The 13,200-nt window shown below is 35.3% G+C and overlaps 1 protein-coding gene across 1 annotated transcript; it reads right to left on the reverse strand.

The window, feature by feature from the left end:
* Positions 1–750: 750 nt before the first annotated feature.
* Positions 751–3,885, reverse strand: LOC141619650 (uncharacterized). Its single transcript, XM_074436668.1, has 4 exons — positions 2,579–3,885; positions 1,467–2,442; positions 1,131–1,325; positions 751–1,026 (listed from the first exon to the last, which is right to left on the reverse strand). The coding sequence occupies exons 1-4, from the start codon at positions 3,883–3,885 to the stop codon at positions 751–753; spliced, it is 2,754 nt and encodes a 917-aa protein (XP_074292769.1).
* Positions 3,886–13,200: the final 9,315 nt, after the last annotated feature.

The following is a 13,200-nucleotide window of genomic DNA, read 5'->3' on the forward strand; positions in this document are numbered from 1 at the left end:
TACTCCTTTAATATGTTTCATTCATAGCTGATTTTGGCAACGTTTTGGTAGTAATCCTCAATCTGGGTCTTTGTCGTACACCTTAGACTCGGAAGTTGTGTAACCCTGGGAAGTTGGTTGCTAAGAGGTCGTTTGTATCGAGCGGGGCAAATTCAACTTTAGGGCAGTGACTTTATCACGCCACGACATCTTTCTCTTCAAGTTCTGTAAGTTTTTCTGTTTATTGTTCGTCTAATAGCTATACCGCCTACGGTCTAAAGTTGAATTTTGAAAAAAAAAAAAATTAATTCATTCTTGGTAAATTTGAATTTGAGGCGATATGGCTATATATGTATGTTTCTGCAATGTGTGCGATGTGTATTTCTATTAAATTCGGTTTTGTCCTCATGGCTCACATAATAACAAATACTGATGTCACTTAGTGTTTGGTCTTGTGGTCTCGTAGCTCATACAAACGGAGTAGTTTTTTTTATCTTTTCCTTAACAATTAAAGAGATCATAAATGAGCTTGTCCTTATGTTAATATCACTTTGATTATTTTTTTATGAAAAAAAAAGTTGGATGTTAATACGGAATACTTATTTAATTAAAAGCTTATTTCCTTTTATTTCACATCTTATTTTCTAGTTTCGTCTTTGTATTGGGGGTGTGATTTGTTTTTTACGTGGCTTAATTTTTTTTTTTGACAATAATGAACTTTATAATTAAATAAAAGTACATACAATATCAGCCAGTAGCCAAGCTAACTGACTAGTGAACATACAGACGAAGGAAACTACGAATTGTGTACAAAGAGTGGCGCAATTCGATTGGTACTGGCTTTGTGGAGGCCAGAACAGAAGATAATTTTTTTGATGTAACTTTGAATGAAACGGAAGGTTGCGAAGCTGAGTGAGCTCTATACATAGTGAGAAGTAGGCCTTTTGTTAATGCTGCAAAAACGTGGGTGCACGCAGAAGTTGAACAACATGAGTGCAAGAGAGCGTATATGAAGAAGAGACGATGTAGTGATCCTGAAGAGATGACCTGCAAACAGGAATAAAGTAAGTCATAGCAGAGAAAGGCAAAGCGCAGTCCAAGGGTGGTAAAGAAAGTTTGGAGGCGGCTTCAGAATAGGAAGACCAAAGTACGGCCAACTGAGAATGAGATGCAAGAAGGTAGTCAGACAGATGTAAAATCTGAACCGGATTGACACTGCAATTGTCAAAAACTACAGAGTTGCGAATCATCCAAATGGCCTTTATAATACAAAGGAATTGAAGTAGGCACTGATCTGCAGTTTCTGTGACCCTGTGAAAATATACAATAAAATCAGCAATCCATTGCTGCAAGCAAACACCAGGATTAGCTACAGAATTAATACCAAGAGCCGAAGATAACCAAACATGTCTAGAAACAATACAAGAGCGAAAGAGATGATCTAAAGACTCCGAATGTGAATGACAAAAAACACAGGAAGTACTAACCTGGATGCCTCTAACAGAGAGATTTTCTAAAGAGGGAAGGATATTATGTACAATACGCCACACAAGTAGAGGGAACATAGGAGAACAGCGAAGACTCCAAAGAACTTTCCAAGGAAAGGCAGAGTAAAAGGAGGGAGAGCAGGAAAAGGATATATGGGACAACCAGAAATCATATCCTGAGCGGACTGTATAGACTCCATCCTCCATGTATTTCCAGTAGAAGAAATCATCTATATCAATATGAGGAGGTTCCATAGCAAGAATAGCCTTGGCACAAGGAGACTGAAACCAATGATAAACAGTGAAAGGATTCCAATTGCCCGAAGCAGTGAGCATATAAGAAAGAGATGGTGTTTCAGCAGCCGAAAATAATCTCACAGAGGGGGTATGGCCGTTAACCCAAGGGCTTGTAACAAGGTCAACAGAGGAACCATTACCAAGCTTCCATGAAAAACCAGGAGAAAAAGCATTAGCCGTGCGACATAATCCAGACCACAAAAACGAAGGATTAGAGACTTTTGATTTTGAATCAGGAATAGGTAAATCCTTCCTGTACTTGGGAGTCATAAACCGTGATAATAAACCAGACGAATGATGATGTATACGCCAGAAATTCTTCATAAGGAACGCCTGACTTAGCAAAGAGACAGATTTCAAACCTAGGCCACCACTTTCAAGAGGAAGGTGTAGAGATTCTCGAGAGAGCCAGTGAATAGATCTATAACGAACATCTTTACGCCACCAGAAAGCCGCAATCAAAGAGTCAAGCTTCTTACATATTCCAAGCGGAAAAGGAATAGAAGTCATCAGAAACCGGATTGATCCCAAAATAATAGAGTTGATAATAATCAGCTTACAAGGCTGGCAGAGGTGGAGAGAAGACCAAGCAATAATACGAGATGTCATCTTATCCACCAAAGGATGAAAAGCTAGAGACCTCTTAGAAGGAAGAATAGTAAGACCAAAGTACGGCCAGCTGAGAATGAGATGCAAGAAGGTAGTCAGACAGATGTAAAATCTGAACCGGGTTGACACTGCAATTGTCAAAAACTACAGAGTTGCAAATAAAAGCATCGTCAGCGTAAAAAAGATGCGTGATAGGGGGAGCATACCGAGAAATCTTGAGGCCATGTAAGGTGCTAGTCTTCTCCGCTGTTCGCAACCGGCAAGATAAAATCTCCATGCACATAATAAACAAAAAAGGTGAAAGTGGATCACCTTGCCTCAGACCACAAGAAGGTCTAAAGGTAGAAGAGGGCTTGCCATTGATAATGATATTATAAGTGACAGTCGATATGCATTCCCAAATAATATTTTGCCAAAATATTAGGAAACCGAATTTCTTCATAATCACAATAAGGAAAGGCCAATAAACACGGTAGAACGCTTTATGCATATCAAGTTTCAGAGCAGCATAAGAAACTGATCCTCTCTTTGTTTTATTAAGATAATACATAATCTCGTGAGTAATAAGACACCCGTCTGACATAAGCCGAGAAGGAACAAAAGCTTGCTGAGACTCCAAAACAATCGATGAAATAACAAGCTTGAGTCGATTAGAACGACACTTGGAGGCCAGACGATAAATAACATTGCAGAGACTGATAGGACGATACTGAGAGATCAACTCTGGCTTTTCAACCTTAGGGATAAGAATAATATGGGTATTATTCCATTCTTTCAGCATAACACCCGAGTTAAGGAATTGAAGAAGAGCCAAAGTAACCAGCTGACCAATCTGGGGCGAAAACAGCCGGAAAAATTTTGGTGTAATTCCGTCAGGCCCGGGTGATTTGGAACCATCCATACCATTGAGAGCATGTATAATATCAAGTTCCGTAAAAGGAGCAGATAACAGTAAGCAGTCCTCTGAGCTGAGCACCGGAAGATCAAGTGACTCAAGCAAAGGGTCTATAAACCTGCGAGGTGAGCCAGGATCTTGAGGAGGTGTTGCACACAAGAGATCTCGAAAGAAAGATGTAATATCCAGCGAAATCTGTTCTAGAGTAAAAAGCCATTCACCGAATCTAGAAAGTAAAGCAAGGATACGCTGATGAGAAGACTGTTGTTTGACACGGGAATACAAGAACCGCGATGGGAGGCCATCGAGAACTTCATTTTTCAGTTTTGCACGTTGTAACCAATAAGCATGTTGAGTCTGTAGAAGTTGAAGTTGTGCAGAACGAACTTGTTGAAAAGATGTTGCTGACTGAACATCTATAATCCCAGAACTAGAGCAATGAGTTTTATGTTGAATCTCAGACCAATTAATACCATGGGACAGCCGATGATGAATAACCCATTGCATTATAGAAAAGCGGACAGAAGCAAGGCGGCGTGACAAAACATACATAGGAGAGCCAGCAATAGATATCTGCCACGCACAAGCTACTATGTGGGCTATCTTGTTGGGATTCATTAATCTAAAAGTTTACATATTGAATATGTGATAAATTAATTTAGTCAACAAATTAATTCTAGATCTTATTCATGCAAAACAAACACAAGTGTAAGGAGAAAAACGGTTCCTTACATTGGATATTTCGGATATTTGGGCACTAGTAAGGTCACCTACCTTACTTAGTTCTTCAGCTTTCCAAATGGATGAAACAGATTCAATTTAGAATCTCTCCTCAAGGATTGTACCAAGAAAACCTCCTTAATACAAATATTAATTTTATTAGTAGAATTAATATTTGTTCCCTTAAAATTACTAATATTATGTATATACTACTTCTAGTATGGTGGAATAATATTAGAGAATTATGTGAGTTTTTAAGATTTTGTTCAACAACAAAATTAGAGAGATAAGTCATTATTCAAGTCAAAAAATGAAAAATAGGAATGAATTAGTGTAAAATAAGAAGAGAAAACTCTTCTCTTTCTCTAGGGTGGCCGGATGGTTCACGAGGGAAGAGTGCCCAATATCTTTTCAAGTTGTTCTTCACAAGAGACTAGGCATGAAGGTCTATATGTTGTAGGTAATGATTATGTTGCCACTTAATAAAAATAATCAAAACACAACTAACTCCTAATCCCTCCATAATCACGGCACACTCATGTTAACATGGATCCATTTTAAGTTTGTCAATTTGTTAATTTGTATTGTGTGACAAATTGGACATGTTACTAGACATGTCATTTAAATAATGCATTTTTAACACATTAAAAATCATTACATAAATAAAATAAATCACATACAAAATTAACTAGTAATTCACAATTACTATTAATTAAAAATGGATTATATAATTATAAGTCACAACTACTTGTATTTATAATAAATAATTCATTCTTACTTCAATTGTTTCATAAACAATAAATAAACCTTAAACAATAAAACAATTTAATTACTTAGAACGAATCTTATTTAATCGAATTACAATAAGATACGTATAATTACTCACAAAATCATTTGTTCAATTTTAAGGAATTAATTAATTTGTATCAGCATATAATTAATTAATTAATTAGTCAATTAAGAATGTTTTCCTAGAGGTATGACCTTAAGGGATCAACTGATCACCACCGTCACATGACAGTAATGTCAAACTCTAGTCAGCCAATCATTACCCATTAATGTGGATCAGTTGACAATAAAATGTTATATTCCCTTATGTATTCTTAATATGAGATTTAAACATGTGATCGCATTACTGTCGAGGACACATACTCCAACAATCTCCCACTTGTCCACGACAAGTGTGCGTCACCAATTCTCTTATCCTATTACTATCTCCCACTCAATGCAAGGTGTCTTGCAGGTCGTACTTGTATTTTATCATATCGTGAGAGGTTTCCTCGATCTGGAGAACAACTGTCTGACCGGAGTTATCTACCATAGATACCTTCTGAGCGTGGCCACGCATTTCCAGTTCATTACTCCTCGAGTGGCCTTAAGATATAAGATAACCCTGACGGGGATGGACAATTCCTATTGCACTCTTCCCTTCGATTAGCCACAGCTCATCATGACCCAAAACATGCCCATTAGACCCCAATTACGAAGGTCGCTGAACATAAATCAAAGTCACTCTGAAACTATGCCATCTTAGGTGAACAGTCATTAGTCAAAGAATTAACTCATAAGAATACCATAGTAGCTCTTGCCACGACCAGGCTATAAAAATTGCCAGAACTCTATAAGTGGTCATAGGTCCGATAGAGTGTCCCTCACAGTCTGCCTATATGATCGACTAGTCATCTCTTATGACTCTATGGCACTTGAACTTGCCATCAATCGCATCACACTCTAGTTGCTTCGAGATGTCACCTCATGTAAGTAACTAGGGACGAATACTATGTTAATCCAGTTCACTTTAATGGGGTTCAATATTGTCCCAACAATCCCATTTGGATGTAACAAGGTATAAGATGAGTTAATAATAACTCAAACAATAAATGTGATTATCACACATGAGTAGTCAATACCATGTTGCTACTCCATGTCTTATAATCATTAGTGCACTTATGCACTTGTATGACACAATAAAAGTTTAGTTTGTGAACATACCATGTGTCCATGTGTTCAAACATTCTGAATTGTGTTTTCCTTCAACATCATGTTATCCCTTATAGCATGAATTTTACTAAGTACATGTCTAGACTTCATACTAGATATAGGTTCTTAAGCTTAAAAGAAGCTATTAGTGTTATCACATAACTTGTGATGTGGGTTTCGGTAGACAACACTACTTATAGTTTTAATGTCCACCACTTAATCACAACGCACTTAGGTTCATTTCACAGGAACTTGCAATGGATGACAATAGAATACTCTTTTCTAGTCTTGTACTCCTTATGTCAATAATCTGCCGGGGATTTTCACAAATCCAAATGGGTTTGAAAACTTGAGTTTGTGTAACTTCTTAACACACAACTTATTTCTCTTCCAAACTATAGAACAGATCATTAGTTCTTCTAGAGAATTCATGACGGTTCCTTAAGATTTACCAACAACTCTCATATGGGTAGACTTGTTATCGACTTATCATGATCCAAGCATTTAATTCATCTAGGACATATGCCTAATGGTATACATGATTGTACTAATGGCGAAAACATTAGTAATCATATTTATGTAGACAATAGTTCTTAGGTTCAAGTGAATAATCATAGCTCTATGATAATTCAAATTTCATCAATATGAATAACCTACTTAACTGATTGTATTAAGAAGGATCATTATCATCATAAGATACCTATCTACGTGCCAGTCCAACATCCCATGTTATAATAGATATACATAATGCCAAATATCATCCAGAATTGAAAACCTATTTGCACGTCATTTTTAATGAGTAATAAGTCATACGATTCATGGAGGATGATCGCTCCCACTGAATTTCATGTCTAAACATGACAGTCATTTGCTCCCACTCAAGTCCATGTGTACACATGTTTCTCCATGGAAACATTACATAATGGAATGTTCATTGCTTCTCTAAGTATTAATCAAAACCATATATGTCATTCACATATCACTTTCATAATACCCATTTAGGAAGTGGCTTTGATACTTTACTTGCTTTCATAATGAATAGCAATGTTTTTAATCCTTAGCTTAGTTAACAATTAACTAAGTTCTTGTAGACATCGACATGCCACTCCACGCAATTCTTAATCATAAACTTCTTTTTACTTTGAATTGATCTCAACAATCCCAAATAAATCTATTTAATTGCATAGATATCATTTTAGTTTCACAGGGCTCTTAAGTAAAATGTCGAATTTTAAGATCTCTTGTAACTTCATAGATCATAATCTAAATTTCAAAATAACGCCTTCTTTTGGTGTCCTCATATAGTTTCCTTAAGAACATCTTCTTTTGGTCTCCTTGAGTAGTATCCTTAAGAACATCTTCTTTTGGTCTCCTCGCGTAGTATCCTCAAGAACATCTTCTTTTGGTCTCCTCGCGTAGTATCCTCAAGAACATCTTCTTTTGGTCTCCTCGCGTAGTATCCTCAAGAACATCTTCTTTTGGTCTCTTCGCGTAGTATCCTCAAGAACATCTTCTTTTGTTCTCCTCGCGTAGTATCCTCAAGAACATCTTCTTTTGGTCTCCTCGCGTAGTATCTACCTTCTCAAGGCTTGTGGCTAACTTACTCCCACTCTATCTTTAGAAAAATATCCTATTTCTCCAAAGATAGCTTTTGAGCCACAAATAATGATGGTTAAGGAGAAAAATAAATCATAAATCTATTTAATAGTGATTTAGTCGAGACATTTTAAAAAGGATAACTTAGACAAGACGATTTGAGTTGGATAGGTGAATCAAATGAGGTTGGTAATGTTCCCTTATATGAGTTCAACAAATCATTCTTAACTTCATAATTGATCTTTCATAAGTAAGTTGTGACTTTTAGTCACTATGACATAAGGAGAATCGAATTCATAACTTATGGACATATAATGACGTGATCATTATAATCGTCTATATAATCAATTTAAGTCGATAATCTTATGTTTCTAGATGCAAGTAATGTATGATGATAAATTTTAGAACAACCAATACGATAAAGTAAGTGACTTGGGTTGCAAACCAAGTCACCAAAATCCAAAATACAACCATTGTTTTAGGAAATATAAAATTCTCAAGTCGAACGAGGAAATTGAAAAATAGTTCTAAAATTCCAAAATACAACACAAAATAAAGACAAAATAAAGCAAAGCTCCCATTGATCTAGCACCATGGGCGGCTACATCTAGCTCCCTTCAAGATCTTCTAGGCTTGCTTTTCTTTGCCCTTGTCCTTGCTTGGATGCCCTAATTACAATAAAAAGGGAATTATCACAACTTGTATCATAATAGCAAAGTTGAGATCGAAACATAAAAAGATAGGGATAATTAAATTACCTACTGGAATAACTTTTCCAGCTTTGATGTCGCCTAGGTACTTAGGACAATTCCTCTTCCAATGCCCAATGCCATTACAATAGTGGCATTTGTCCCCGGACGGGGTGTTAGAATTATTAATCTCATTAATTTAACATATTCATATATGTGACATTTTAATTTTGTCATAAAATTAAAGCTAGATCTTATGCATGCAAACTAAATAACAAGAGATGAGAAAATCGTTTTCTCACCATCAAAAATTCGGCCAAATGGGCACAAATGAAGGTCTCCTACCTTCATTTGTTCTTGAGCTAGAAAATACATTAGGATGATCATCCATGACATCAAATAGAAGCCCTCCAATAAGTAGCACCCAGGACTATCCCAAAATCCCACAAAATAATATGTACTAGATATTTGTAATGTGGTTTACCTTAAAATCGATTACTAATACTCATATACTACTACTAGTATTATTAGTGATTGATTTGTACAAATTAGATTCATAAAAATAATTTTTATGAAGAACAAGAGAGAGAGTGTTGTGTTTTTCATAAAACATGAGAGAATGAATAAAAATTGAGAAAAATCTCTCAATTGTACCTCCTAAAACCGGTGGGTAGGAGAGGTTTTAGGACCTTTTTCTTTTTCCTTTTTATCTTCACAAGACTAATTAGTGTAAGCCTTTGTCATAGTCAAGTCACTATCAAATGTCATAGACAAATGAATAAGACAAAACTTCTAAAATTGCCCACCAATTTTCGGTTATCATGTGTAATATGGAGTCCATTTTATTTTTGTCAATTGTACAATTGTATGTCATGTGACATGTGACATGTCTTATGTCATGTTTTAATTTAAAATGCATATTTAACAAATTAAATATCATTTACAAATTAAATAAATCATATTTAACAAACTGACTAGTAATTCAAAATTACTTTCACATAAAATGGTCATTTATATACTAGTTAGTATAATTCACAACATCTTGTAATTATAACTAACTTATCATTCTCATCTCGCGTGTTTCGCAAACACCGATTAATTTTAGTAATATAACTTCTTAAATTACTAAATAAAATCTTATTTAATCACATTATAATAAGATGACATTTTCTCTCTTATGATAATAATTTGTTCAGTTTTAAAGAATTAATTAATCTATATCGACATACAATTAATTAACCTTTTTCAATTAAGGGAATCGTCCTTTAGGTGTGACCTCAAGGGATCAACTGATCACCACCGTCGCACGACAGTAATGTCAAACTCTAGCCAGCCAATCATTACCGATATGTGTGGACCAGTTGACTATATATGTAATGTATCATCCCTTTCGTATTCTTGTTATGAGATTTAAATATGTGATCAATATGATCGACAATTGTGATCGCATTATTGTCGGGGACACTTACTCCAACAATCTCCCACTTGTCCTCGACAAGTGTGCACCACCAATTCTCTTGTCCTATTACTATCTCCCACTCAATGCAAGGTGTCTTTCAGGTCGTACTTGCAAGTGATCATATCGAGAGTGGTTTCCTCGATCTGGAGAATAACTGATTTGACCGGAATTATCTACCATAGATACCTTCCGAGCGTGGCCACGCATTTCCAGTTCATTACTCCTCGAGTGGCCCTGAGATATTGTTTTAACCCTGACAAAGGGGTGGACAATTCCTATCGCACTATTCCCATCGACTAGCCACAGCCATCATAACCCAAAATATGCCCATTTGACCCCATTTACAAAGGTCGTAGTAACATAAATCAAAGCTAATCTGAAACTGTGCCATCTTAGGCCAACAGTCTTTAGTCAAAAGAATCGACTCATTAGAATACTATAAATTTGCCAGAACTCTATAAGCGGTCACTGCCCGACAAAGTGTTCCTAACAGTCTGCCTATGTGATCGACTAGTCATCTCACATGACTGTATGGCACTGAACTTGCCATCAATCGCATCACACTCTAGTCACTTCGAGACTTCACCTCATACAAGTGATTATGGGCGAATACTATGTTAAGCCGGGTTCACTTTAACGGGGTTCAATATCGTCATACAACCCGTTTGGATGTAACAAAGTATAATAAAAGAGTTTTAAAGTAAAACTCGAACGACAAATGCGATTATCACATATCAATAGTCAATACCTTATTATTATTTCATATTCTATAATCTAATTTGATCTTGTATGTAGTTGTTCATCTCAATCCAATTGAAATGACATGACTCATCATGTTAAGCCTATGAATAGGCATTGTAAGTAGGTCTTAGCAACTCCCTGCTCAACCTTGCTACATACTTGTTTTCCTTCCGTAATGTATACATTTGCATTACAAAACTTTCTGAGTACGTGTCTAGATCCAATCTAGACATAGGCTTTCTGGCCTTAAAATAGCTCCCACTGTTTTCACAGTGTGCGGGACTCATCCCTCTTGCACATCCCATGATTGCAAGTGTACTCAGTTTCTGTTGTAAATATTTCTCATTGTTCTTTATTGCCTAGAACGATTCTAGAAAATCTATTTCTTAAATAACATAGCCACAATGGCATCTTAACCATCCTGATGTGTTTTGATTATAGTTTGCTTTACATCCTTAATGCTTCTGCAAGCACTTAAGGGTAATCTTTATGGCTTACATCGTAAATATTATTTAAATTCGATTTGAAACAATTCATCATACTCAAAGTATATGAAGTGTTATACATCATTTCCTATTTAATTGATTCGGCAGCGGAAGCAAATGGAATCAATCAAATATGTTCAATTCGATTGAACTAGTCATGAATCTTATCAACATAAGACTCCTTATTTGACATTAATATCATGTAGATTTATCTCCATAAATCCGGATATTAAAGATGTACTATATTTCTCCAAAGTCTAAAATCATTCGCAATGATCAATATATCATCCACATATAAGACTACTAAAATTTCCGTAACTCCCACTAAACTTCATGTATAAACACAACTTCTCGACTTATCGGGAAAATTTTTATACCATGATCAAATCATTGATTCCAACTCATTGATGTCCTACTCAAGACCATCTCTTAAGTTGCACATTATCTTAGGATTGCAAAAAACTCATAACATGTATCGAATACATTTCTTCTTTGAAGAAGTGGGTTTTTGGATTCACTTGCTATATATCTCATAATGAAATATAATCCCTAAGAAGATCCAAATAGACTTAAGCATTTCAACTAGTGCAAAACCTTTGCTACCAATCAAGCTTTGATATCTAACAATTCACTTGGAATTTATTTCGGATTTTCATGGCTCTAAGCCTTGTATTGAGTTGTGACTTAAACACTCTCATGTAAGTCATATGTTCATTACTTTCCAGAAGTAATCACCTTGAATTAAACAATTTCTTTGTAAGTTGTAAGCTCTTTACTTTCTTAAAAGTAACATGAATTCATCGTCTTCAACAAGTGACGACTTTAACCTCCTAGGTTTTGAAGAAACAACGTCTTACACAAAACGTCTCATGTAGCCAAGAAAGACCAGTTTTTTGCGACATAACATTCTTTGTGGCTCTTTGAATAATTTCTCCCACTCTGTCTTCTAGAAATAAACTTGTATTCTAGAAAGACAGCTTCATGAGCCACAAACCCGTTGTACTCGTGATTATAGTAAGGAAAAATGAGCATTTGTTCCTTTTGAAAAAACTTACAAACATGGTACCCTACCATCTCATATCTCATATGATTCGTTTTAGTTTTCGTGGAAAAATAATTTAGACAAAATGATAAAATCCCCAAAAGGATCAAGTAACTCAAGGTAACTTGATTGAAGTCCAAACCATATCGAATAGCGTTTTATTTCTTTATCCAACTACACATTATCCCATGATGCGTGCTAAGAGAGATTAATTTGTGATACTATATCACATTTCCTTTGGCTTATATCAAAGTCTTCACTTTGATAATCTTATCACGACTAAATCGTGATTCTTTGAATTCTTTGAACTTCTTCAAAGATTTCTCTATTTGCTTTGAAAATGATCAACCTATTTTGGATCAATCATTTACAACCTCGATCTCCTTTTCAACCAAAAGGCACGAGACATCTTGCTTTGAATACAAGATACGCATATACCATAAGATTAACAATCTAATGGTTCCAAGAGTACTCGATAACTCTTTGCGTTCATCATTCCAGAATTTAAGGTTTAATCTTTGGTTACCAATTTGAGTCTTGCATCATCTACATGATATGTCATTCTAGTTTGGTTTAGAATATAATCACCTTGATAATGGGCTAGCCATACATCAAATCGTGGTGTATAGGGTCACAAAAGTGAAACCTCTTTTGTATCTTACCAAGTTTATATTCTTATTTAGAGTTTATGCACTTAATAGTCATAATTAAGTACAACTATAAACCCAAAACTAGATTGATTACACAATGACTCTATCTCTCGACATTATTTGATGCTAATCGTCATATTATAATCATATTATGTATCAAATACAATGATGAAAACCTTGGTTTCTAATATTGACGAAGTAGTACTAGCAAAATTTATATTGACGAAGTAGTACTAGCAAGATTTATGTTAATCAAATAAACATTTAAAGAAGAAGGTCCCATTAGATGTCCCACAACTAACTTGTTGATTCTTCAATAATTTGGGGTAGTTTCCTTTCTAGCGTCCAACAATTAAGACAATGGAAACTTTATCGGTCGGGATTGATAGGTTTAGTATCGTTATTCTCAATAACTTTACTTTTAACATTACCTTGTATCAATTCCATTCTAATTTTACTTCTTTAAAACCATATCCTTTTCTTAACGGTTTAAGAGAATGCTCCCACTCATTTCAATGAGTCTTTGCTAAGAGAAGCAAAATTGAAATTCATGAAGACTACTCTCCATTCG

Source organism: Silene latifolia, chromosome X (assembly GCF_048544455.1).
Source record: "Silene latifolia isolate original U9 population chromosome X, ASM4854445v1, whole genome shotgun sequence".
Classification (NCBI taxonomy): domain Eukaryota; kingdom Viridiplantae; phylum Streptophyta; class Magnoliopsida; order Caryophyllales; family Caryophyllaceae; genus Silene; species Silene latifolia.